The sequence below is a fragment of the Pelobates fuscus genome, chromosome 8 (assembly GCF_036172605.1).
Source record: "Pelobates fuscus isolate aPelFus1 chromosome 8, aPelFus1.pri, whole genome shotgun sequence".
In the NCBI taxonomy this organism is placed as follows: domain Eukaryota; kingdom Metazoa; phylum Chordata; class Amphibia; order Anura; family Pelobatidae; genus Pelobates; species Pelobates fuscus.
In genome coordinates this window covers 54,461,649-54,487,852 of record NC_086324.1, presented here as the reverse complement: position 1 = coordinate 54,487,852, position 26,204 = coordinate 54,461,649, and the positions used below count along the sequence as shown (strand labels likewise).

At 40.1% G+C, this 26,204-nt stretch overlaps 1 protein-coding gene across 1 annotated transcript in view; it reads left to right on the top strand.

Annotated features, from left to right (window-relative positions):
* The window catches only part of BMPR2 (bone morphogenetic protein receptor type 2), a 137,343-nt gene that overhangs the window by 87,189 nt on the left and 23,950 nt on the right, over nucleotides 1-26,204 (top strand). Inside the window, exons 4-6 of the mRNA XM_063429840.1 lie at nucleotides 20,416-20,526; nucleotides 20,971-21,062; nucleotides 24,121-24,351. Coding sequence (XP_063285910.1) covers nucleotides 20,416-20,526; nucleotides 20,971-21,062; nucleotides 24,121-24,351 — 434 coding nt within the window. The remainder of the gene's footprint in view (nucleotides 1-20,415; nucleotides 20,527-20,970; nucleotides 21,063-24,120; nucleotides 24,352-26,204) is intronic.

Genomic DNA, 26,204 nt, shown 5'->3' with positions numbered 1-26,204 from the left:
GTAAGAAGAAATACATTTGTCGTGCAATGCAGTTTCACATCCCTAAGGTGTAAATAGGGCAGACCTGTTACATCTATGTTCAGTGGTAATGCTATTATTGGCTTTTATATAGCACCAACTTATTCTGTAGCGCTTTACAATATTATAAAATGGACATTTTAACAATAAATGAGATTTCAAAAAGGTTACAGGAACAATAGGTTGATGAGGACCCTGCTCGAACAAGCTTACAATCTATCTTTATAAACATGTCTGCTCAGTTTGTCTGACAAATCTATCTAGACCAGGGATGTTGTAGAACTACAACTCACATGATGCTGTGCATGCCTTTAGAATGACAAAACATCATGGAAGCTGTAGTTTTAAAAACATCTGGGGATCTACGTATTTGACACCCCTAATGTAGACCATGGTTCTCCAAACTCTGGCCCTCCAGATGATGATGTACTACAACTCCCATGAGTATTTGACTGAAATACATAGGCAGAGAATAATGGGAGCTGTAGTTCATCAACACCTGGAGGGCCAGAGTTTTTCGAATCCTGATCTAAGTCCATGGGTGGGCAAATGGTAGATCTCCAGATGTTGTTGAACTGCAGCTTTGACATTCTAAAGGCTGGCAGGGGATCATGGGAGTTGTAATTCTACCTTTTACCCAGATACGATGGGGTGTATTTCTTACTCCTTTACATTTCTTGTATTATAAATGATGTCATAAAGGAAAATATCACTGAATGCCTTATGGGGCTATTTCCTTTACTGTGATTTTTTTTAACAAAGAACTGTTTGAGGTTTATTTGCCAAACTCTGGCTAGCCATTGCTTTCTACTTGGGGAAAATATATATAGATCCGTTACCACAATGAATAAAAGCCAACCCTTTTATTATATAGTGTATTGTCTAAGTGTATGTGATACCATCCTTGTCTGCATGACACATACATGACCTATTCAATTTCCTCTGATGAGGAAATGGTGTGCATGCATTTTAGAAAAGCTGTAGTAGCTGGGTGTGAGGTGAAGCAGCAGATTTAAAAATAAATTATTTAGCATCATAAAAAAAGCATTATTATTTGCAAATGATCTACCATAGTGGTTCTCGGTCCATTGTTTAAGATTTGGATTTGAAACGCACCGTCTAGAAATTGTAATCGCAAAGAGATTTAAAAAAAAAAATTAAAAAATAATAATTGTTTGAATGTTTGGTTGTTTACATATAGGCCCTGATTGAAATGCATCCTTTACACACTGTAATACTTATACCAGGAGCCTCAGTTACCAGTCTCAGGGGTGTCGATCAATTTGGGGGTGTATGAGATATATCTTACTTTGGTACTTAAACAGCAGCATACTTAAAGAGACACTATAGTCACCAGAACAATTACAGCTTAATGTAGTTGTTCTGGTGTCTATGGCTTGTCCCTGCATCATTTTTTCAGAGAAAAGGCAGTGTTTGCATTACAGCCTAGAAACACCTTCACTGGCCACTCCTCCGATGGGCACTCAAGATGCTTCATGGGTCAGTGCTGCACAGTGTGCAGCACTGACGTTCAGCGCTCCACACCTTGCATGGTGATGCTGAACTTCCCCCATTGGGATGTATGGATTCAGTACATCTCTGTGAGGAGATGCTGATTGGCCAGACATGACGAAACCCGCCCAGTGCTGGAAAAAGGTGAGTAAATCGCCATTCTAACATGAGGTAAGGGGGACCGACCACCTAAATTGTGGGTTTAGAACTATAGTGCCAGGAATAGATGTTTGTGGTTATGACTAGTGATGTCGCGAACATAACATTTGCGAACGGCGAACGCGAACTACCGCAAATGTTCGCGAACCGCCATAGACTTAAATAGGCAGGCGAATTTTAAAACCCACAGGGACTCTTTCTGGCCACAATAGTGATGGAAAAGTTGTTTCAAGGGGACTAACACCTGGACTGTGGCATGCTGGAGGGGGATCCATGGCAAAACTCCCATGGAAAATTACATAGTTGATGCAGAGTCTGGTTTTAATCCATAAAGGGCATAAATCACCTAACTTTCCTAAATTGTTTGGAATAACGTGCTTTAAAACATCAGGTATGATGTTGTATCGATCAGGTAGTGTAAGGGTTACGCCCGCTTCACAGTGACAGACCAAACTCCTTGTTTAACGCACCGCAAACAGTCCATTTGCACAACCACAAACTCCCCATTTGCACAAGGTTGGATACCAAGCTAGCCATGTCACGTTCCTTGTCCTCACTGATGTCATTGAAGGTCTCTTCCTCCACCCAGCCACGTATTATTATTATTATTATTATTGCCATTTATATAGCGCCAACAGATTCCGTAGCGCTTTACAATATCATGAGAGGGGATTTAACTATAAATAGGACAATTACCAATAAACTTATAGGAACAATAGGTTGAAGAGGACCCTGCTCAATCGAGCTTACATTCTATAGGACAACACCAAGGGTCCCCGAAAGGTGACAACAAGCCCCATGGGACGCCTGCTGTGTTTGGTCTTCCACCTCCTCAAAGCCACCTTCCTCCTCTGACTCCTCTTCTTCAGACTCCTCTCTCTGTGTTGCCTCTCTCTGCGTTATTATAAGGTGTGTTAAGTAGTACTATTCCTATCAGGGGACGTGTATATAAGGCATCGATTTTAGGAACCGGGAGATGGAAAAAGATGCTTGGTCGGTCCTCCTACTTCAAATTTGGGGCACTGCGCGTGCAATCTAATGTGCCACCAGATAGGAGTGGTGTGTTAAGTAGTACTATTCTTATCAGTTTAATCCCAATGTCACGACTACTAGTGTGGTCCAGCACGCAGCAACTATGTAAACATATACATAGGCAAGAAAAGGAAAATAAAAGGAGAGAGAGCGTAAACCGGACCTTAGAATGGCCGGACTAATACGCTAGAGACAGAGAATGGTCAAAGGGAAAGCCGAGGTCAAGGAAGCCAGAAAATACACAATACCGTTTACACAAGCCAAGTCAGGGAAACCAGAATTCAGAATAACCAGGGAAAAGCCAAGATCAGGATACCAGGAAATCAGATTCACAATGATAAAGAACTCTCAGGAAACCAGGAACAGGAAACCACGACAGGGCAAGGTACTGGGGTGAGCTAGGGATTTAAATATCACGCGGCGGGCCGGCAGCCACGTCCCCCTCATCAGGCCTTTTTTAGTCTAATGTATCGCCCACTGTCAGTCCCTCATTCAGGATCCATCCCTCATTCGTCTTAATAAAGGTGAGGTAATCTAGACTTTTTTGACCTAGGCGACTTCTCTTCTCAGTGACAATACCTCCTGCTGCACTGAAGGTCCTTTCTGACAGGACACTTGAAGCGGGGCAGGCCAGAAGTTCTATCGCAAATTGGGATAGTTCAGGCCACAGGTCAAGCCTGCACATCCAGTAGTCAAGGGGTTCATCGCTCCTCAGAGTGTCCATATCTGCAGTTAAGGCGAGGTAGTCTGCTACCTGTCGGTCGAGTCGTTCTCTGAGGGTGGACCCCGAAGGGCTGTGGCGATGCGTAGGACTTAAAAAGCTCTGCATGTCCTCCATCAACAACACGTCTGTAAAGCGTCCTGTCCTTGCCGGCGTGGTCATGGGAGAAGGAGGATTACTTTCACGTCTTCCCCTGTTAGATTCCCGTTGTGCTGTGACATCAACCTTATACGCTGTGTAAAGCATACTTTTTAATTGATTTTGGAACTGCTGCATCCTTTCCGACTTGCTGTAATTCGGTAACATTTCAGGTACTTTCTGCTTATACCGGGGGTCTAGTAGCGTGGACACCCAGTACAGGTCGTTCTCCTTCAGCCTTTTTATTCGAGGGTCCCTCAACAGGCACGACAGCATGAAAGACCCCATTTGCACAAGGTTGGATGCCGAGTTACTCATGTCCCTTTCCTCGTCCTCAGTGATCTCACTGAAGGTATGTTCTTCCCCCTAGCCACGTACAACACCACGGGTACCAGATAGGTGACAACGAGCACCCTAGGATGCCTGTTGTGGTTGGTCTTCCTCCTCCTCCTCAAAGCCACATTCCTCCTCTGACTCCTCTTCCTCACAATCCTCTTCCAGTGTTGCCGCAGGTCCAGCAAGCGATGCTGATAATGCTGTTTCTGGTGGTGATGGTGACCACAACTCTTCCTCTTCACGCTCATCTACGGCCTGATCCAGCACTCTTCGCAGGGCACGCTCCAGGAAGAAAACAAATGGTATGTCGTCGCTGATGGTGCCTTCGGTGCGACTGACTAGGTTTGTCACCTCCTCAACAGGACGCTTCAGCCTACAGGCATTGCGCATGAGCGTCCAGTAACGTGGCAAAAAAAATTCCCAGCTCCGCAGAGCCTGTCCTAGCACCCCGGTCATACAACTACTCGTTAATGGCTTTTTCTTGTTGGAGCAGGCGGTCGAACATTAGGAGTGTTGAATTCCAACCTGTCGGGCTGTTGCAAATCAAGCGCCTCACTGGCATGTTTTTTCGCCGCTGGATATCTGAAAAGTGCGCCATGGCCGTGTAGGAACGCCTGAAATGGCCACACACCTTCCTGGCCTGCTTCAGGATGTCCTGTAAGCCTGGGTACTTATGCACAAAGCGTTGTACGATCAGATTACACACATGTGCCATGCACGGCACATGTGTCAACTTGGCCAAATGCAATGCCGCCAACAAATTTCTTCCGTTAATACAAACCACTTTGTCGATCTCCAGTTGGTGCGGAGTCAGCCACTGATCCACCTGTGCGTTCAGGGCGGACAGGAGTGCTGGTCCGGTGTGACTCTCTGCTTTCAGGCAAGTCAACCCCAAGACGGCCTGACACTGCCGTATCCGGGATGTGGAATAGTACCTGGGGAGCTGGGGGGGTGCCGTTGATGTGGAGCAAGACGCAGCAGCAGAAGAGGACTCAGCCGAGGTGGTTATGGAAGAGGATGGAGTAGGAGGAGTAGAGGAGGTGGCAGCAGGCCTGCCTGCAAGTCGTGGCGGTGTCACCAACTCCTCTGCAGAGCCACGCATTCCATGCTTGGCAGCCGTCAGCAGGTTTACCCAATGCGCAGTGTAGGTGATATAACTGCCCTGACCATGCTTTGCAGACCAGGTATCAGTGGTCAGATGGACCCTTGCCCCAACACTGTGTGCCAGACATGCCATTACTTCCTTTTGCACAATCGAGTACAGGTTGGGGATTGCCTTTTGTGCAAAGAAATTTCGGCCGGGTACCTTCCACTGCGGTGTCCCAATAGCTACAAACACCTCAGACTCCACCAGCTTGTATGGTAAAAGAGTTCAGTCAAGCCAGCTGTCAGACGCCGGGCAAGGGGGTGACTTTGTGACATTGGCTTCTTACGCTCAAACATGTCCTTGACAGACACCTGACTGTGGGCAGATGAGCAGGAACTGCTCAAGGCGAGAGACGGAGTGGCGGATGGTTGAGAGGGGGCAAGGAGGACAGCAGTGGTTGACGTGGCTGAAGATGCTGGACCAGGAGGAGGATGGCGGCTTTGAGTTTGTGTGCTGCTTGTACTCATGTGTTGATCCCATAGGCGTTTGTGATGTGCGATCATGTGCCTTCGCAAAGCAGTTGTACCCAGGTGGGTGTTGGACTTCCCACGACTCAGTTTCTTTTGGCACAGGTTGCAAATGGCATCGCTGTTGTCAGAGGCAGACACACAAAAAAAATACCACACTGCTGAGCTCTGCAATGACGAAATTCTGGTGGTGGCAACAGCATGCGTTGATTGGCGTGCTGTCTGGCTGACCCCGGGTGCCGATGCATGCTGTCTGACTGTGCCACTAGCTCCTTGCGACGACCTCCCCCTGCTTCCAACTCGTCTCCTCCTTCTCCTCTCTGTCTCCCAATCTGAACTTCCCCCTGTTCTTCTTCTCTTCTAGCGGGCACCCACGTGACATCCACGGACGCATGGTCATCATCAACCGCTTCACTTGTATCTGACAACTCAGCAAAGGAAGCAGCAGCGGGTACAACATCATCATCATCATCATCATCATCATCATCATGACACCGTACGTCCATGTGTGTAATGCTGCCTGACTGAGACATATCCCTGTTATCTACATCCTCTGGCAATAATGCTTGCGCATCACTCATTTCTACCAACTGATGTGTAAATAACTCCTCTGACATACCAAGTGAAGCTGCTGTGGTGCTAGTGTTGGTGGTGGCGGCAGACGGGCGAGCGGTAACTTTAGAGGTGCCCGAAGCTAAGCTGGAGGAGGATGGTGCGTCAAGGTTCCGAGTGGAAGCTGTAGAAGATTGGGTGTCCTGTGTTAGCCAGTCAACTATGTCCTCAGAACTTTTCGAGTTCAGGGTACGTGGCCTCTGAACACTGGGCATTATTCTAGGGCCAAAGGGAATCACAGCACCACGACCATGACGGCCCCTGCGGGGTGGCCTGCCTCTGCCTGTCATTTTTTTTTTTCGATTAGTGGTACTATGCGTGCAAGCTACTGTGACGACAGATATGAGTGGCACTGTGCACTGGCAGAAGTTGGCAGAGTAGACTGCTATTCGATATATTACAGTCAAAATTGTATTTTTTTTTTTTTAATGTACACTACTGTTACACCAGATATGAGTTGCACTGGTGTGACACTGTGCCCTGGCAGGCCCTGAAACGCACACGCGTGAAGGAAACTGAATGCTATTATATTACATTTAAAAAGTTTTTTTTTTTGTTAAATGCAAGCTATTGTGACACCAGTGAGTGAGTGGTGGCACTGGGCAACTGGGCACAGTATACGCTGTGAGCCTGACACACAGGCTGGCAGGCAGGCAACTGCAATTACATTACACAGAAAAAAAAAAAAAAGCAGACTGATGTTCTAGCCCGAAATATGGCTTTTTGGGGTGCTGTCCTTACAGCAGAGATCAGATGAGTCCTTCAGGACTGTAGTGGACACTGAAGACTACCTAGCTATCACTTTCCCTATCAAATCAGCAGCAGCTACACTGTCCCTACTCTCACTAAGAATGCAGCTCACAATGAATGTAAAATGGATGCTGTCCAGGAGGTGGGAGGGTCTTCTGCTGATTGGCTGTAATGTGTCTTCTGACTGTGAGGTACAGGGTCAAAGTTTACTCAATGATGACTAATAGGGGGCGGACCGAACATCGCATATGTTCGCCATCTATGTTCGCCGGGAACTATTCGCCTGCGAACCGTTCGGGTCATCACTAGTTATGACACTATAGTGCCCCTTTAATAAGCTGATGTATTTCTGGCTGATGCATTTAAAGTGAACCTGTTGTCAAAAAAATGAACTTGCCTTAACTGCTCAAATATACATTCCATACACCATATATCACAAAGATACATGCTCTAATCAATGTCAAATATTACATTTACGCACTATTCCTTCATTCCAACACTGCCACCTTCATGCTTTGTTGGTGTTATAATTCGTGTAACACCCACTTCCAAACGGTCCTCTGCTCCGTCTCTGCTCTTCTTTGATTTGCCCTGCTTAGGACACATCCACAAGTAGGGCAATTCTCGCCAATAACATTGGAAATCCAGCGTGCCACTTCTTTCCAATGCTCCTAAGCCAGAGCTAGAAGCACAGACTAGCGAGTTTCCATAGTAATCGCAGTGCATGTGCTGTTGTTGCTATGGAAGGAGAGCGGTGAGGCACACCGAGGCATTGACAGACCGCTGGGAGAAAAAGCTGTTTTTGTATAGGGTTTTTCTCCTAATCCATACATTTGCTAGCAAAACTGCTAACACAACGTATAAAGTCTTATGCTCCAACTAATGAGCATAAGTTGTTTGAGGCATGACAGGTGCCCTTTAAATTTAGAATGACCTCTTTAGCATGTTATCTTCTAAAATTACAATTGTGAGAGAAACCATTTTCTGTCCCATGGCAATTTAGTTAGCATGTTGCGACATCATCAGCCAAACTGTTTTTAATTAGAAAGCCATTGTCAGACTAAAATACTCACATTAATTCTGAATCTGGTGTTCCTTGTTCCTTGGACAACTCCGGATACGTTTGGAATATTAATGTGGGGGCCGTAAAAAAAAAAAAAAAAAAAATATATATATATATATATATATATCATTAAATAATAAAACATTCACTGAATTAATTTTGGGGGAGCTTCAATGCTGGAAAAAGGTGAGAAAATCCCTTTGTTTAACCAAGTTTTATGCAACACAAGGGGGGACAACAAAATTAAGTTCCCAACGTAATCTCTGATCACGTACAAAATCTCATCACATACAAACTACCATACTGCACTTGTTATCAAGGCTTCCACACGCACCACGTATCAGCTCGCTACTGCATCAGCTATATATATATATATATATATATATCTCTCGCTGAAATAGCTGATGCAGTAGCGACCTGATATGTGGTGCATGTGGAAGCTTTGATAACAAGTGCAGTATGGTAGTTTGTATGTGATGAGATTTTGTACGTGATCAGAGATTACGTTGGGAACTTAATTTTGTTGTCCCCCCTTGTGTTGCATAAAACTTGGTTAAACAAAGGGATTTTCTCACCTTTTTCCAGCATTGAAGCTCCCCCAAAATTAATTCAGTGAATGTTTTATTATTTAATGATTATTAAAGAACAGGCAAAACATGGAGGGAAAAACAGTGCCTGCGCATTCGTGAAAAAGGCTCGGCAACATAAGGGTTAAAAATACAATAATGTGAATTCAATTTTTTTTTTTTTTTTTTTTTTTTTTTTTTAAATGGGCAAAGCTATGTGCCCGATTTAGTATCCATCACTCACCGTCATTTCACAGTGAAACCAGTTTGAAGGACGCTGGACACATTTGTGCTTCTCATTTTACAGCACCGAAATAATATTAATATATACACATTATCTTGGTCACAGTCTGCTGCAAAGGATTCATATTTACCAGCTGCATGAAGTCTCCTCTCCAATGATGTGGCTGTCGATAGATAAAAGGAACTTTTGTTTACAATAAACAGACGTTTAGGAATGTGCTTTGATAGACTACAGATTAAGATTTTGACGTCACAGGAAGACCTTCCAAAATTGGGGAAACAAACCTTTATTTGTTGTGGTGCTTTTATTTCAAAAACCTTTTATTGTGAAATCTTTCTCTTGTGTTTTGTGTTGTAGTTTAGTATATGTAGCATAGTGAAATGGAGGAATATTCTTTTGTTGTTTTCTTTCTTTTTCTTTTTATTTATTTTTTTTTTACACACTTTTTACTCCATTGAGTCTGCTTGCTTGTATGCACATTGTTAATCGGTCATTGGCATAATCTTTGGTGATCTCTAGTGTGATTTCACACCAAAAAAGCATAATAAAGTGTTAATAAAGAATCGGGTTAAGTGTTCACGGTAAAATGGTTAGTGAGGTCAGAAAACCACAACTCGGAGACTCACGAGTTCTGTCAAGAGAGATGAAAACTCTTCAGTAGTGAGTTGTAGATGTGAAGAAAGAACATTATGATTCAAAGGCTTGTCATTAATTTAGCAGATCAAAAAGGATGACTTGACTCAACTGTGATACTTTTTTTTAATGTGTGTCTCTGTCTGCATTAAAATTCCAGATCTGTCAATGTGATAAGTGTCTATAGAGACATCTAGAGGGCCAATGTGACTACTGTGACAAACGCATAGCACAGTTATAATGCTCGTGCAAATTCTCCAGACACTCAATGGTTTTTGATGATTTTTTTTTTTAAACCAGCTTTATTTTTCATTGAGTGAAAATACACAAAGATTGAGTTACATTGCATAGATTGTAAGCATAATCAAGTATAGAATACAGTAGAACACCCTCTACATTGTTTGATAAAGGAGTAATAAGAGTAGCGCCCTATTGTGCAAAATATGTATATACACAAATAGACTCCAGTAAAAACAAAATCCTGGAGTCAAAATAAACTGCATCAAAAAAGGAGAAAAAAATGATAATATAAGCATTTGAAAGAACACACATATTGGAAAGAGCTCACCCATTCACAAGCAATGGAGCCCTGCATCCTAAAGCAGGGGTGGGTAATCCCAATTACACAGATGAGGCACAAGGGTGGATACGGTGTTCCACGGTGTAGATATGTTGAAGAAAACTTTCCATAATCTGTTTATCTGCTAAAACATAGCATGTATTTAAAAAATATATTTAAAAAAATCGTGACACACGTAATTCAAGGGAAAAAAGTCAAGCCTATTCCATGACTAAGATAAAGTGCCATGCGACACAAAATGCCACGCATGGCACTTCATATTAGACCTGTTTGACTTTTTTCTTCTTTGGGGGAGGAGAAAAAAAAAAGCTTCCATGCCGGCTGTATGTTAAAGGGTTACTCCAACCCTTGTAGTCCTACCACCATGACCACTTCACATCACTGAAGTGGTCATGGTGGTTAAAATAACCCTTTAACCTTTTCTGTGAACTTGTTTCCAAATCCAGTCCTGAGGGTTCATTTCACTGCTTTGGCAAACACATTTAGGCTAATATCAGGCTTGGTTCCATGTCAGTGTTACTGAAATACTAGACATTACTTTTCAAGGCAAACCCTAAACCGGAAGACATCGTCAACAGCCCCGGTTCAGTGAATGGGCAAACCAGATATCAAGTAATTTGACAAGACATTTGAAAAAGTGGACCTACTCAGATGAGTTTACAGTGTACATGTCCTCATTGAAATAACTTCTTGTTAGCTGTTCAGATGTTAAAGGGTAACTCCAAGCACTGTGACCACTTCAGTGATTTTAAGTAGTCAAGGTGCCTGGAGTCTGTATGTGCAGCGATTTGCTTTGAAACGCTGTACATTGAGAGGATAAACCCTTAGATGCCAGAGTTGTCACTCAAACTCGGGCTGTATCATAGGATTATCATCAGCCATCCAGGAAAAAGTTCTGGGTTGGCTAATGTCAGTTCTGTGCAACTTTCATTTAGATACGTTCAGATACTCTCAGCCAATGAATGTCGACTGCTGCCGAAACACATCACTGGAGCACTAGGGGGCCCAGCGGGAACACAGGTAATTGGGCAAATTGTTGCTAAACTATTTGCACCATTACCAGGGTACTCCTGGCATCATAACCATACTTGATGCTTGGAGTGGCCCTTTAAAGAATGTAAAGAACGGAGTCAAGACTATTTTTATTTTATTTTTTCCTTAATGTTAAGCTCGTAGATTTTTAGAATCACTAGATTCATTTAAAAAAAAAAAAAAAAGTGGAGTGGATTTGCCAAGTTTTTACAATGGTTCCTGTGCGTGTTTTATAGAAGGGAAACAATAGTTGACAAAGGTTTCCTCCCTTCATTCCTCGGCTGGGCTGTGGTGCTGGAGCCTCTCCAAACATAGTGGACTTGGTGTCTGCATCCGGAATGGAGTCGGCTCTCAGCTCTATTTAAAGGGCGAGCCACATGTCACGCCAAAGCACAAGAGAACGTGTAATTCTCCATATGAAAAAGTATTGACATTATTTTCATGTTTTTTTTTTTTTTTTTTTTTTAAGTATGACACAAGTTGGTGATGGATGCAGACGACATGTGTTACTGCATTCAGCTCGCTTCCCCAATGAACGGATTTTGCTTTAGTTTCTCAGCATTATGCAGACATGGATACCAGCACTTCATGTTTACATCATCAGAGAAGTACTTTAAACACTGTTGTGGTTTGCAGATCATCTAAACATCAAAGGAAAAGATTCATTATTTGTTGAGCAAAGAAATATACTGCAATGTTTTGTAAAACGGGCAGACAAAACATACAAGAAAAGGTTGACAAATTCAGCTGAACATGTACAAGAGGTGACGTGACGAAAGGGCTTTGTTCAAGCTAGTCTAGAGTCTGTAGAGAAAGTGGAGTATAGTTACAAAAAAGTTAAAAGGGCAATGTATGCAGAATGGAAAGATAAAATGTCTGGTTTACAATCCATGTCTAGCTGTGTACGATATATGTATACAGTAGCTATAGAGAAAGGTTCAAATTAAAGTGACCCTATACTCACACAGACTACTTAGTCTCAATGAAGTTGTCTGGGTTCAGTGTCCCTGTTAACCCTTGAAAAGAAAATGCAGTGTTTGCATTGCAGTGTTAAGTCGACCTGTACTGTCTGTCAGTGTGATGACTACTAGAGGTGCGTCTGTGGTTCTGAACAAGCTTTCCTATGGGGAAGTTTGAATATTCGCATTTGGTCCTTAGTGCTACTCTGTGAAGAGCATTGAATTGGACATAGGTGTGAGGAGGCCATGCATGATGTCACAGGAGGGGTATATTAGAGATAACGGTATAGTGTTGCTTTGTTGTTAGGGCAGACCTGGTTAGTTATGTAATACTGGAGTAGCCTGCAAGAGCTTACATTCTTTTTGATGGAAACTGAATGTAAATCCTGATGGGGCATGGTAGAGCATTCTATAAAAAAAATTAAAACGTAAATAAATTATTACGACCTAGAAAGGTCCTGAAAGTACAACTTAGAGGTTGCGCTGTGAACAGAATTAGACAATGATCAATAGCAGAGTGGAAGAACTGTGATCTCGTGTACTTTTTGTGGATGACCTTACGGTTAGTAAATATTTATCTATGTACCGTGTTGCGAAATTGTACTCCAGAAAAGAAAAGAGGGGGAAAAAAGTAAATTTACTTTCCATTTCTATATGGAAGTTGGACAGATAATATGGAGAATTCACTTGCCTGTTATCCAAGCCATAGTAAGAGGGCTGGGCTTTAGGTGGTGGAAGTGCTCAATGTAACTCAAACTAGGGGAATGATATGTACCATAGCCATTGCTAGGTTGTACTAAAATGTCCAACATACTGAGCAGCTGGGAGATCAACAGAAAAGGAAATAAGAGTAGAATTATTTTTTTTTTTTTATTCTCATAGTGTCCATTTTCCAAGGGATTTAATAAAGATGTGTTTTGTGGACAGCTATAAAGATTCATTTAATAGGTTCAGTTAAAATATTACACATAATGAACACATTTATTAAAGTGAATATACTGTAGTTCAAAGTGATTCGGGATCTCTGCAATATTTAACTTTTTCAAGGAAACTTTTTTGCTTTCTGCCTGCAAGTCTAACTTTATCTGTTGAAGGGCATTGTACAATGATTACTTGCAATCTTACGTCTGCAGCTCTTTTTCGCTGGGTCGTTGTACAGTCCCCCAGTGTGTGCCAACGCAAATGTTTTTGTACCTTGCCATAGCACAATATTGTTTGTTTTCTGCCTCTGCCAAATTAAGGCTAAATGCACACAAACATTGTGTATATTTGCGTTTGATGGGCTTTTTTCTAGATTTTTTTTTATTTTTTGTGTGTTTAAGAATATTCAGGATTGATTATTTCACTTAAAGGGGTAGCTGTGTTCTTGCATTTGGTAGTTGTACAGATTTATTGCTTGTGAAAACATATTCGAATAATTGACAAAAAGATCGTTACGTATTTGCCAGTTGTATTTCTTCACATCCATGGGCCTTTTGTGATTGTTTAAGGCTGAGCAACTCTAATGCAAAGTCACAAGTGCCCCAATATGTCAGACTTCAGTCTGAAGTGAGTAAGGAAAATGTTGAATATGACACATGGAATTGCTGTTATCCATAAAGTGGCATAATTGTAGCCTTCCTTCCAGTATGGAGAATAGATTCATAGATATTGTGTCTTAAACTGAAGGTTTTGTGTTAAGTTGCTTGCCTAATGCCTTACTAAAAAAATACCATCATATTAATAACGAATAACGCTATCTGTGAAAGCAGGAAAAACACAGCATTTATTCGTCATCATTACTTGTATCGATCAACTAGCAAATAACAAAGTTACATGTTTCATTCCCAAGCTTCCACCCAGTGGAACGTGTATTTTGGTTGAGGCTGGGACAGATCCACGTTTTAAGACATACATCCTTTTTTCAAAGACCTGGTACAAAGAGCTCCCAAAGATTTGTGTGTTTAACCTGAGAAATGGTCAGTGATCCCATGACCTGATAGATATCAGGCCAAAGTGACTGTTAGGCCTTAATTTGTGTATCGTTTAGAAAGAATGAGAAAATGGAATTAAGAGAGGGAAGGATTACTGAGTAAAGTAATTTCATGGTTATATGGGTTTCCTGTATATTTTGTATTTCCTCGCAGCCTGTCCAATCTTGTCTGTTCTACACCTCACTCCAGATGCTCATACTATGTGGCTTTGGCTTCAGATGTCTGATATTAGTGGGGGCTGGTACAAAAACAAACAAAACTAGGTAATCAACTCCTTTTTTTAACAGCGGCAGAAACAAAAAGGGGGGGGGGGTGGACTAAATGCTCATGAATACCATAATGTACAGTAATACCTTTTCATTCATAGTAAAGGGGGGGGGGGGGGTGGCGGCAGAATCAGTGTTGATACTAAATTCACAGAAAGACATATTGAATACTTTATTTTTCTGCCTGCGTTTTTATAAAGGTAAATAGGATAATCATTTTATGAGTGTATCTCTTGAATCATTGTTATCTGACTGCACGTTTCTCTAAACATTGTCAGCTGTAGGACAGACCATTATGGTCCCAAAATCTCCTAAAACGTCCTTACTCCAAGTACTATAAAATCATTGGTGCCCCCTGCCCTGCTCTATCCAATCCTTATAGCTGCAGTAGTTAGAAACAGTCTCACAACTTATCTTGTGACATAAAAAAATATAATTTCCTCTGTACAGCGTGCATTAGCATAAGTGACACTTCTTCCCAAAGTTCATATAAGTTTCTGAAGCAGAAAGAAGGACTTTCTGAAGCAGTTCCCTTCATACCTTTTCATGAGTGAAAAATTCTATCGACTGCAAAAGTAACAATCCAATTGGGGCAGAGCTAGCAACAGACCAAAGCAGACACATGATTGCAGAGCTCCAGAAAGACCGGTTATTCTGGGCAGATATCTGCTGAATTCCGCAAACCTTTTCGAGAATTTATTTATATCTAGCTTCATACAAAGAAAACTAAGCTTTGCTGCTTGTTATATGGCTTCTACTTTTAGAGATCTAGGAGATTTGCTTCTCGTGCCTCTTTATCAGCATCCATCTAAGATGACTCCTGCACATGAGCCTTCACTTTCTCCCTCTGAGGGCAGCAACACAGAAAATCTGGAGATGGCTTCAGAGCACCAGATAAGGTCAGGAAATACACCTCTGGCTGTGTATCACCTACCTGGCAGCAAGGCAGATATTAAGATTTTACTTACCAACATTAAAGTATTATTCGCTGCAGATATCGCTTTAGTATGCAAGTCATCACTGCAGAGATTCAATCGAAGAGGAAACTAATTTTGAATTTTGCAAAGGGAAGGCGTGAGGATTTGCATGCAGAGGTAGCACAACTTAAGCAAAATGAAAACAAATATAAACACCACAATATTCATGAAAAGTAGTGTAAATTACTTAACTTCAATTAATATGCAGCCTCCCGAGATTATCCACAACAAACGACCTTTACAGAATACAAAAAACGAAAACCGAATCGGGATACGGCTGTATAATCTATAGAGAGAACATACAAAAGCAAAATAATGTGATACAGGATATACAATAAATCTTGCGCTGTTAATAAATGCACTCCCAAGATGGTGTAGAAAAGAGTGCTCCTAAGGTGCCTCCCTGATGATATGGGGGGCTAGTAATCCCCTTGCCAATGCGAAGTAGCCAATGGTACACGGGACTCCAAGTAGGTAATAATCAAAATCCAATTATTTTATTTTTTTAAAAGGTGAAACACACCATAAAAATAAAAATTAAGAATGCGGCAAAAGGTCCAACGCGTTTCGTTCACATAAGAACTTCTTCAGGGACCGCAACAATAATAAAAACCACATACAATATCACAGATTGTAAAATAATGCATCCTACTCCCCCCTAAATACAATCCCTTTAATAGGGCTAGTCCCAGTGTCCAATTGGTCAGTACTGTGGGGGTGAAAACACCCACAGTACTGACCAATTGGACACTAGGACTAGCCCTATTAAAGGGATTGTATTAACTTTGGTCCCATGGAGGTGGCTAGCATCTCTGGCTATTGGCTACCTTTTCTTTAGGTATTTTGGTCTAAGTGAGTTTTGTTATTCCCATGTCCTCTCTTGGAGCATTTATTAAATGTTTTCTCAGTTCTGCTCTCTATTACTTATCATAGTGTAGTATGTGAGATACAGGATTATTATATACAGGGAATCTTTTTTTTTTATTTTATTTTTTTTAATTCAACAATCTCCTATCAAAAGTCAGTTTATTAATATTGTCTAACTGCACATAAAGATACCAAATAAAAAATAAAAATTCAATAGTAATAGACCCAAGCTGGTTATCATTTCATGGTATATGCACATTTTTTTTTGTGTGTTTTTTTTTTTTTTTTTTGTGTTTTCTTGCATATGTTTATTTTAACTTATTTTTGCCATAATACATTAAAAAAGGATCTATCCTAAGTGTATACCATAAGATAAGGGGAAAAGAGATATGGAGGGTATGACAAGGTGGTGAACTGGGTAAATAAACTGTATATAAACTATGTATATTCCCTATGTTGTAACAAAATGTGCCTGCATTATCCCTCCTTTTCATTCTGTACCCTGGCGGGCAGGAGCCGAAAATTTAACAATGTGAAACACCAAAAAAAAAAGGATCTATCTACATTATTGAACCTACTGCTCTCATAGACCAGTGACTAATTATGGTGGAGATGTTCTCTAGGTTTTTGTAATGTGCTACTGTACATCTGTTCTCTTTTCATATACTACTATAAAACTTTCCCTGAGATAATGGATTAGTTTGAATTGGAATTCAACAGCTTCTGCCCAAGTTTAAAGGCACTATGCAGCTTGTTTTTTCTTGTGTATTTCTACTAAAAGTGCTTTATTTGGAATATAAGTTCATATACTCGTACTAGGGGAACACATTTCGATACTCCTATGAGGAGGTTTGTGATTTTCCAAGAAGTATCAGTATTCTGTACGTGTGTGTGCGCCCAAAATCACTTAAAGGAACCTTTACATATTTACAGAGCGTTCCTTTTTATTGTACATTACTGCCTCCCCTCCTTTAAAAAAAAATTAAACAAAATAATCATAATAAATTCTGTAAACCAGCTTCATGAAACTCTTTTCTGCATCTCTGTCCACCCATCACGCTTGATGACCTAGATGTTCAGATTATGATGTACAGTAACCGTAGCCAGCAGATAATCAATAATTAGAAAACGGCATATGATTTATAAAAGTTATTTTTAATGAGCCTTTAAAAGATGTGCTATTTTTCAAGTCCCGTCACCTCCTTGAGACTGATAATGCTCAATTTCCATACATCCTCAATCAGGAGATTTTTAGTATTGATAAGTTGGTGCGTCTGACTACGTATCCGCAGTCAGGTAATCACCTGATTGTAATTATTCATGAAATGCAAACATATTCTGTATATCTGTACTCACACGATGTATTGTATTTCATGTTTGGTGTAGTTAAAGTAGACTATTTATACATGTGCGAAACATTCCTGAACGATATTGTGATATAACATTCCCACTCATTAAGTTCTGACGCCAGTCGAAAAATCACACTTTTGAATTTTTTTTTAGTACTTTTTAAGAACAAGCATAGTTTAAAATGTACTGAAAAATGTTTCTTTGTAATTTCCTTCCCTGCTATTGCCTCAGTGTTATTTTGGGATTTCTGGAAGGGGGAAAGCCGAACAGTCTGGAGCCGAGAGTACTTGTCTTTGACAAATTTTCTGCTACAGCAGTCTGCAATGACCTCTTGCTATATAAATAGTTATTTTACTGCCAAATAAACCCCTTTTCCATTCCTAATACCACAGTGACATTTTCAAGGATTTTTTGTTTTGGAATAATATTCAGAAACACATATTTCTGTGTGGGAGCGGTTATCGGAGAATTGTTGAGTATTTTCATAACAAATACTCCTTCCCTCTAAGAAAAAATGCATTCATTTATTTGAATGTCTGTTTGTTTTTTGCAATTCAATTACATTTTTTTCATATCTTTTTTGTTTGCTGTCAAAATTACTCGACTGTTTTAGTTGTTGACTTGTTTGGCTTTGTTCTTACAGTCATAGGTGATATTTTCATTATTATTTACGGAGTATCAATATCTAACACAATGTTATGCAATGGGTATAAAACAAATCAAGCAAAAATATAATGTTAAACATATGTTAAAATATAACATAAAAAAGTTAGTCAGCAGAGAAAGGGAGGGGCAAAGTGTATAACAATCTTACAGTCTACCGTAAGAAGGTGGTATTTATGTATCCAAAAAATTAAAGGTTACCAGGTGTGTAGTCTATAACCAATGAAATGTATAGGACAGAGATGTGTAAGGTAACTTCAGAGAAAAAAGTTTGAATAGGGGACTCAGATGTGTTCAAGGGAGGAGAGGGTTTGCTAGTTGTGGAGAGATTCATTGTGTGATAAGTTTATAAGCTTTCATGAAGAAATATATGTTTAAAGGACCACTATAGGCACCAGACCACTTCAGCTCAATAAAGTGGTCTGGGTGCCAGGTCCATCTAGGGTTAACCCTTTCTGCTGTAAACATAGCAGTTTCAGAGAAACTGCTATGTTTACCTATGGGTTAATCCAGCCTCTAGTGGCTGTCTCATTGACAGCCGCTAGAGGCGCTTCCTCGCTTCTCACTGTGATTTTCACAGTGAGAAGACGCCAGCGTCCATAGGAAAGCATTGAGAATGCTTTCCTATGGACTGACTGACTGTGCGCGCGGCTCTTGCCGCGCATGCGCATTCAGCTGATGACGTCCAAAGGAGGAGGAGAGTCCCCAGCGCCGAGGGAGCCTGGTGCTGGAGAAAGGTAAGTGTTTAACCCCTTCCTCCCCCTTCAGCCCGACGGGAGGGGGCCATGAGTGAGGGGGGGAACCTATTAACACCATAGTGCCAGGAAAACGAGTTTGTTTTTCTGGCACTAGACTGGTCCTTTAAGTACAAAAGGGAATTTTATGTGTGATATTTGGGTGCTTCATATATAGGAAAAAATAAATTTATATATATCTACTAGCAGCTACAGCACTCTTTGGGTTCTCTTATTTACCCAGAAAAACAGTAGTGAGAGAAAGAACACTCAATGTGTTAAAACCAGGTTTAGGTGATATTACCCATGTCACACACAGCAGTACATGGTGCTGCACTATACACTGCTGTGTGTGACAAGGATAATATCACCTAAACCTGGTTTGAACACATTGAGTGTTCTTTTTCTCACTATATGTTTAAGTATGGCAGTTACACATAAATACTTGTGGTTGGACACACTCCATGTGTTTCCTTCTTTTAAAAAAAAAAAAATATATATATATATATTTGTTGGATATTCCAAAGCTATGTAGAAAAAAATTACTACATAATTCTATAGAAGTTGGAACTGTGCACTCTTTCACCTTGGACTTCATGAACACTTCATATATAAGAGTTTCTCAGTCTTCATGTGAAAATGGGAAGAACATAGGAAGGAGAAAGTGTCAGGGAGACCCAAAATTACTTTGTTATGGAGACTTCCACTGCTCGTTTCTCACACTATGCTACTTTCTCAATCATCAGTAACATGTTATCTGATAACCATAGAGACTAAACTCATACTAGTAAAACATTCTCTTTGCTCGTAAGTTACCGGGGACTTTGTAACTATTATATGGTACCGATTTTATGTGCGTGAGTTTATGATCTGTCTGTTGCTTTCCTCGGACGATAAATATCTGATCAGTCCTCTAATTCCCCGCAATATTATGAATCTGACCTGTTCTTCGTACTTTTTCCATGCCTATTATAACCATTATATAAACCGATAATGTTCCCCATTAATGTAAGCATGCTTAACTTTGCGTTTCCTAACACAATCGACTTTTCGCAGTGCCTTCATCCCATCCTGCAGTCTCTGTATATAGTATAGCTCCTGTCATTTTCCGGAAGATTATTGTGTTTACTTACTATCATAGAAAACAGCTGTCAGTGTATGCCATTCCCTGTCTATGTACAGACTGAATTAAGATGTATTATGCAGACTTCCTTTTGAATGGGAATTGCTGAATTTGTCTGCATAGAAACTTGGTGAATTCATAGAGCGGAGGAGAATGACACAATGTATTGATTCCATAAATATCTCCACCGCACAGAATTCTGTATCATTCTAAAGCATTGATGATACTGTATAGTTCTTGCCATATAGGACAATAACAGCCATTTTGAATTAAATATGCTCAAAGTAGACCCTGACTGATCTACAACTAGAATTTGTATGATCTTTGTCAGCCTTTGTGCAAAATGATCAACCGGAATAATACGGTTCTCTTTTTATGTTTACCAGTATTTCTTGCTATCATGACTTGCTTATTCTGAATATAATCATCTTCTAAACAAATCAATAACTAGTCTCTTGTCTAATTGTTTTCTTTTTTGTTTCTTCTTTTATAGGTCCATCTGGCTGGTTTCAACGAGAAGTGACCATAATCATTGCCCTGGCTTCAGTGTCTGTGATGGCGGTTGTGATAGTTGTTGTCTTCTTTGGATATAGGATATTTGGAGGTATGTTATTGTGTGTTCTAGATTACTCTCATTCAGTCTTATGCAACAGAGCAGGTTCCAGGTGCATAGGTGGCTCGTTAATTAGCACATTTGGCCTTTCAGAAAAGGGAACGAAAAGTATACTTATAAGAAGCAAGGGTGTACTTTAAAACAAAAAGCATTCACAGGGTTATACGTGAAATCCAAAAATATGTATTTAACATTAATGCCAGCAACATTTAAATTCTAGTCACAGATACCAGTAATTGCCTGACATGACATTTCCATACTGAAAGCATTCAGATCTTTGCATCAGTTATACCTACATTTACTATAGCTTAATTAGATTAAATATTATCTGTCAGGGATATTGCTTTAAATGTATTAATTTAATTGAATTCTTTGACAGAATCAATGTAATGAGTCCAATGGTGTCTAATTTTTTTCCCTCTTTCTTTCTTTTAGGAGACCGAAAGCAAGGCCTTCACAGCATGAATATGATGGAGGCAGCAACCTCAGAGCCATCTCTGGACCTAGATAATTTAAAATTATTAGAGGTAATTGAAGTCTCTGAAATCATTTTGGCTTACAGGTCTCTGAGCTGTTGTGCATCCAATTTACGTCATGTTGCTTTATAAATAGCTTTATTAAATTGAGAAATTAATCTACTCCTTCCTCTATTCACATCTACGAATTCTTTGTTGATTTGTACCCAGTTTTTAAATGTATTTATTTTTTTATTACAAATCAAATTGTCCAAAATATGGCAGTTTGTGGAAATAATAAAGGGGATATGTAGCTTGGATAAACAAAAATTAACAGATTGTTATGAAGTGGGCAGATGCACTGCTGATTGCTTTAGATCAGACAGTGGACACTCTAAATCAATCAATAAGTACCCATTCATTAAAAGAAACTTAAATATTAGCTTAACGCGTCAGTTGACCACTTTCAGCCAATCAGCGGCACCCTTGCACAAGGCAGTTCGAGGATTCCATTTTTAGAATTTTCAGAAAGCTGATGTTGAAGCAGAGACTTTGGGATTAAACTTTTCATGAACAGTTCAACCCCAAAAAGTAAACCAGGACCAGGGAGCCCCTGGCTCCTAACTTCAATTTGATTAAGTTGTTATGGTGCCCATAGTGTTCTTTTAAGTATGTTATAGCTCAGTATGTATTTTTTTTTATATATATATATATATATATACATACAGCTGCTTTATATAAATATCCTTCTATTTATGGATTTCCAAAATATGGAACAGGTATCTTCTGTATATACAAATAACTCTTCTTGGCACAGGAATTTATAGTGTGCAATTAATGCGATGTAAAAATATAAACACTTTGTGCAAGGGCACATGACTGTTCAATGTTACTTTAAATGGCTCATGCCTTCCAACTGACTATTTATGTATTGTTTTGTCTACTTGTCCTTTGAATTCTTTTCGTGATGTGAAAAACTATTTGTGGTGTAAAATTATCAGTGGTGTTACATAAATAGGTAGGAAAGGTCACGTTTATGTAATAAAACTATGTAGAAGTGAATGTTTATCATTTCTGTATGTATTGGTTCTAAAAGGGCACATTCATATTCGTAGAACCTGTATTAATTAAATGTAAAAAAAAAAGTCACTCCAAAAGTTTAGTGAACACGAGTGGCAAACTGTAGTCCAAAAATCATGTTTGCCAACTGTGACTGACCGCCTGGCACCCGACTGGGTACCTCCGTCAATCGCTGCTTCCTAGTACTTGCGAGCACTGTACTGGAACACCATAACCACCGGTGGCTCCCACACACCGCCGCAGCTTGGTTGGGGATCTTGCCGTCCTCCACCCACCCTGGACCCAAGACCAGGATCCAGCTTCCGGTGGGTAGACCTCTCCTAGCCCAGAGAGCATAGCAGGAACAGCTCTTATAAAAACTAGTGATTATACTCAGGGGAGTATTGTGATATAGCAATCCCCAGAGTGTATGTAGTTCTCCAATCCCCCAAACATTAGCCAAGACTTCATGAAGGGCTAAACGAATCTCTCTTTAATGGGAGCCACACTTTCCTTTTATGCAAGTCCCCAAGCAAGGTGTATGCCCACATGGACCTTGTTGGGGACAGGGACACAAACTTACAAACCAATAATAACACATTTACAATGTAAGACCCTCCCCTCTGCTTGGGAGATCATTGGATCGGTAACTGTACTAATTCTAATCCAATTATCTCCACGCACAGAAAAAACATACTTTTTAAAAACACCCCAAAAGTACCCTAAAATACATCAAACCACACAAATGTTACATCCCTGATGGCCCTGATCTGGGTGACCAACAAATCCAAAAATCACCCAGATCATTTCAGGAATTTCCTGGAGGTCATATTTTTGACCAACCGTGCAGAAGGTCCCATGCCCAAAACAGTTCCAGAGAACGGTCGGTCTCTCTGTCTATAGTACAAAGGTACATACTGTACTTCACATGAACAGAGCCTTTTAAAGTATTTTAGCCATGTCTACTGCTGGGGCCATAGTCACAAGGTAAGAGGCTGGCCAGCAGGCTCCTCCAAGAACCACTGACTAGGTTCAGATCGTCACACCGACATTTCCATATCTTTCCAACCTGACAATGTTGGCTATATGTTTGAAGCTACAAATCAGAGACCCTTCAATTTGTGCTTGAAACAAATGTTCATGAATTTTACAAACAAATCTAAAGCTACGTGCCTGTCATTTACCGGTTTGTTGTCCTATTTATTCTGTAGTAAAATGTGGTTATGGTGCCCTTTCCTTGCACCTCAGTTATTCACAGTAAAGAAGAGTTTAGAAGACCCATTAAAGGGATACTATGAGGACTGATGTCTGTGTGTGATAGGCGATCAGAGAAAACATAAGGGAGTTACATAAAATAAGGCATATAGATTCAATGTTGGAAAATTGATACATTTATTTAATCCATTTAAACAATGTAACAATTAAAGGAAAGTGCCAAGTTCCACATAAAGTCAAAATTGGCACAGTGTATAAATGACAATAAATATTTGGATCCTAGATGAAATATTTGAAGTGTTGGTGCTAGTAGATCAAAAGACTTGGGGGGAATTAGAAACTGTTATCCTGAAGTTTGTATTTCCAACAAGATCACAGCAATGTTCAGTAATCCAGGATTCCTGTACACGTAGAAGGCACTTTCCGCTGGACATGTGGGTAATTAGCCTTTATCTGGAAGGAAGTTGTATGCTGAAGCTCACATTAGCAGTGGGTCCACAGGAAGTAAAAAGGAACACTTACGGAGATCATCTGGGGCAAATAAAGATGTAACGATCCATTAGCTGGACATTATAACATTCTGGATACCACACGTATTAAGCCACTTCCTGTTTAAGCAGATATGATTAATTACATAAGATCAAGGAGAAACATTCATAAGCATGTTGTACTTTTTTTTTTTTTTTTTTTTTTTAACTCCACAATGGTTTATGAGTGGTAACTCTCATCATCCCCTGCGTAATTGTTCAATTCTATAAGTAATCTTTGGTAATAAAGATTAACACATTCTTGTGATTACTGTTTGAATGGGAGTATGGAGTATGGTGTCTTACATTGCGCAATTTTCTCATCTTAGCTCATCGGTCGAGGCCGCTATGGGTCTGTATACAAAGGATCCTTGGACGAACGCTCTGTGGCAGTAAAAGTCTTCTCATTCAACAATCGCCAGAATTTCCTCAATGAAAGAAGCATTTACAGAACCCCTTTGCTGGAGCATGATAACATTGCCCATTTTATTGTCGCAGACGAAAGGGTGACTTCAGATGGCCGTATGGAATACCTCCTTGTGATGGAGTACTATCCAAATGTGAGTCTTGCATGGGAATCTCTGCAGAGTGCAATGCATAAGTCATTCCATCTTCCGTAATTTATTTATTAAACTGCGATTATCCTCTGTTTTATTAGATGCTTGCATGCCTCTTAACTGTTCCATGCTATCCTGTTTATTTTTGTCTGGTATCCGGTTTCTGTTGTACCAAAGAAAATTTGGCACTGGTATTGCACAAAGTCTACTGAGGACATTTCTACTAATACAAGAAAGAATCAGCACTTTGTACATGGCTAGCATAGTGTGTCGCCAGCTATTGGCATTGCATCCCTGGCATTACCTTACTATTGTAACTCCATCTCAATTTCATAAGTCCTAATGTAAAGGACTTCCGCATGTGCCCTTGTCCTTGAGAGCATAAACGTTTTTGGAATGATGTAAGCAGCTTTAGTTTTTTTTTTGAGAAAAGCAAGAAGTTAACCGTCAGTACTATAGTGCACACAGTACCCTAGGTTTATAAGTGTACCCTTACAAACACTCAAAAATCAACAGTGACAAGAAAAAGGAAGAAAACCAAAGGTACAAAATAATGTGAATCACCAAAGTGATATGTAAATAAATATAATACAAACTGGGTGCAAAATAATGTGAATCACCAAAGTGATAATATGTAAATAAATATAATACAAACTAGGTGCAAAATAATGTGAATCACTAAAGTGATTAGTTTTTTTTTTTGCATTCTATGCTGAAAAGAAAATTATTAGAAAACTTTGCTCAATTAGTACTGTACTTTTTCTAGTAAATTCCTAAGCCCTGCTACGTTAGACAGGTATTCGGCACACCCAACTGTTGTATAAACTCATACCATGGAGTAGGGTAAGCTTTGGGTTTCTGGGGTGAAGATGGTTTTAGAGTCTCACAACTACATCTTATTGAAGTTGTTCTGGTGCCTGCACTCTTGCCCCCTCCCCCTTCCCCATCCTACCCACCAAAACCCAGTACTAACCTAAGTAGAAGAATTGGAAGTTTGGTCTTAAGCCACTCCTTCAAGCCATCTGGGTATAGGAGGATTCTTACTTCCCGGCTGTCATACCGTGACACCCTCACACGTTGTCTATGTTCCCCAGTGCGCACTGTGCCTAGAGGGATATTGGCTATACCTCACTGATGATACCTTTACAAGGTTGAAACGATAGTCTGAGGTCGCTGTATCTCTCGTGCAGATGGAACTGGCAGGCATTTCAGATCTGGACTGTTCGTACGGGTGGGACCAGTCTGATATGCTTCAGATATGTTCTCTCTGTAATGGCACTAGACAAAGTAAAACCAGCTTGAGATCTGAGCGGGCACCCACCGAAGGGCAGGCTACTTGAGCTGTTGTTCGTGCTCGCCACTTGCTACTTGTTCTACGTTCCCCAGTGATCCTCTGAGGAGCATTGGATTGGTCCGTCATTTTGGAAGCACGTCTCCAGGATGACTCAACACAAAATAATTTTATTTTATTTATTTTTTATTTTATAATGTGGGGGGACCTAATTTATAAGGGCTTTTTCAGGGCCGTAGCATTAGGAATACAGATATGCATTCCTAACTCTACAGTGTTCCTTTAAGTTGTTGTAAAATCATTTTATTTATTTTTTCTTGCATAGTAATCATGTTAATATTTTGGATAAAAGTAGTACTATTGAAGAAAAACAGATGTCTTTGAACCATTTTTAAGTGGAGCCAACTTGATCTTTGTGTTTTGAGACTGCTAATTTTTTTGTAACTCCATTTAATCCTAAAAATATGTGCTCATTTAAATACTGCTAGCATTCCAAAAATCACTATTAGGAGATCACGGTCAACATTAAATGTTGGGTATATCCCAACATTTCAAATGGACAAAG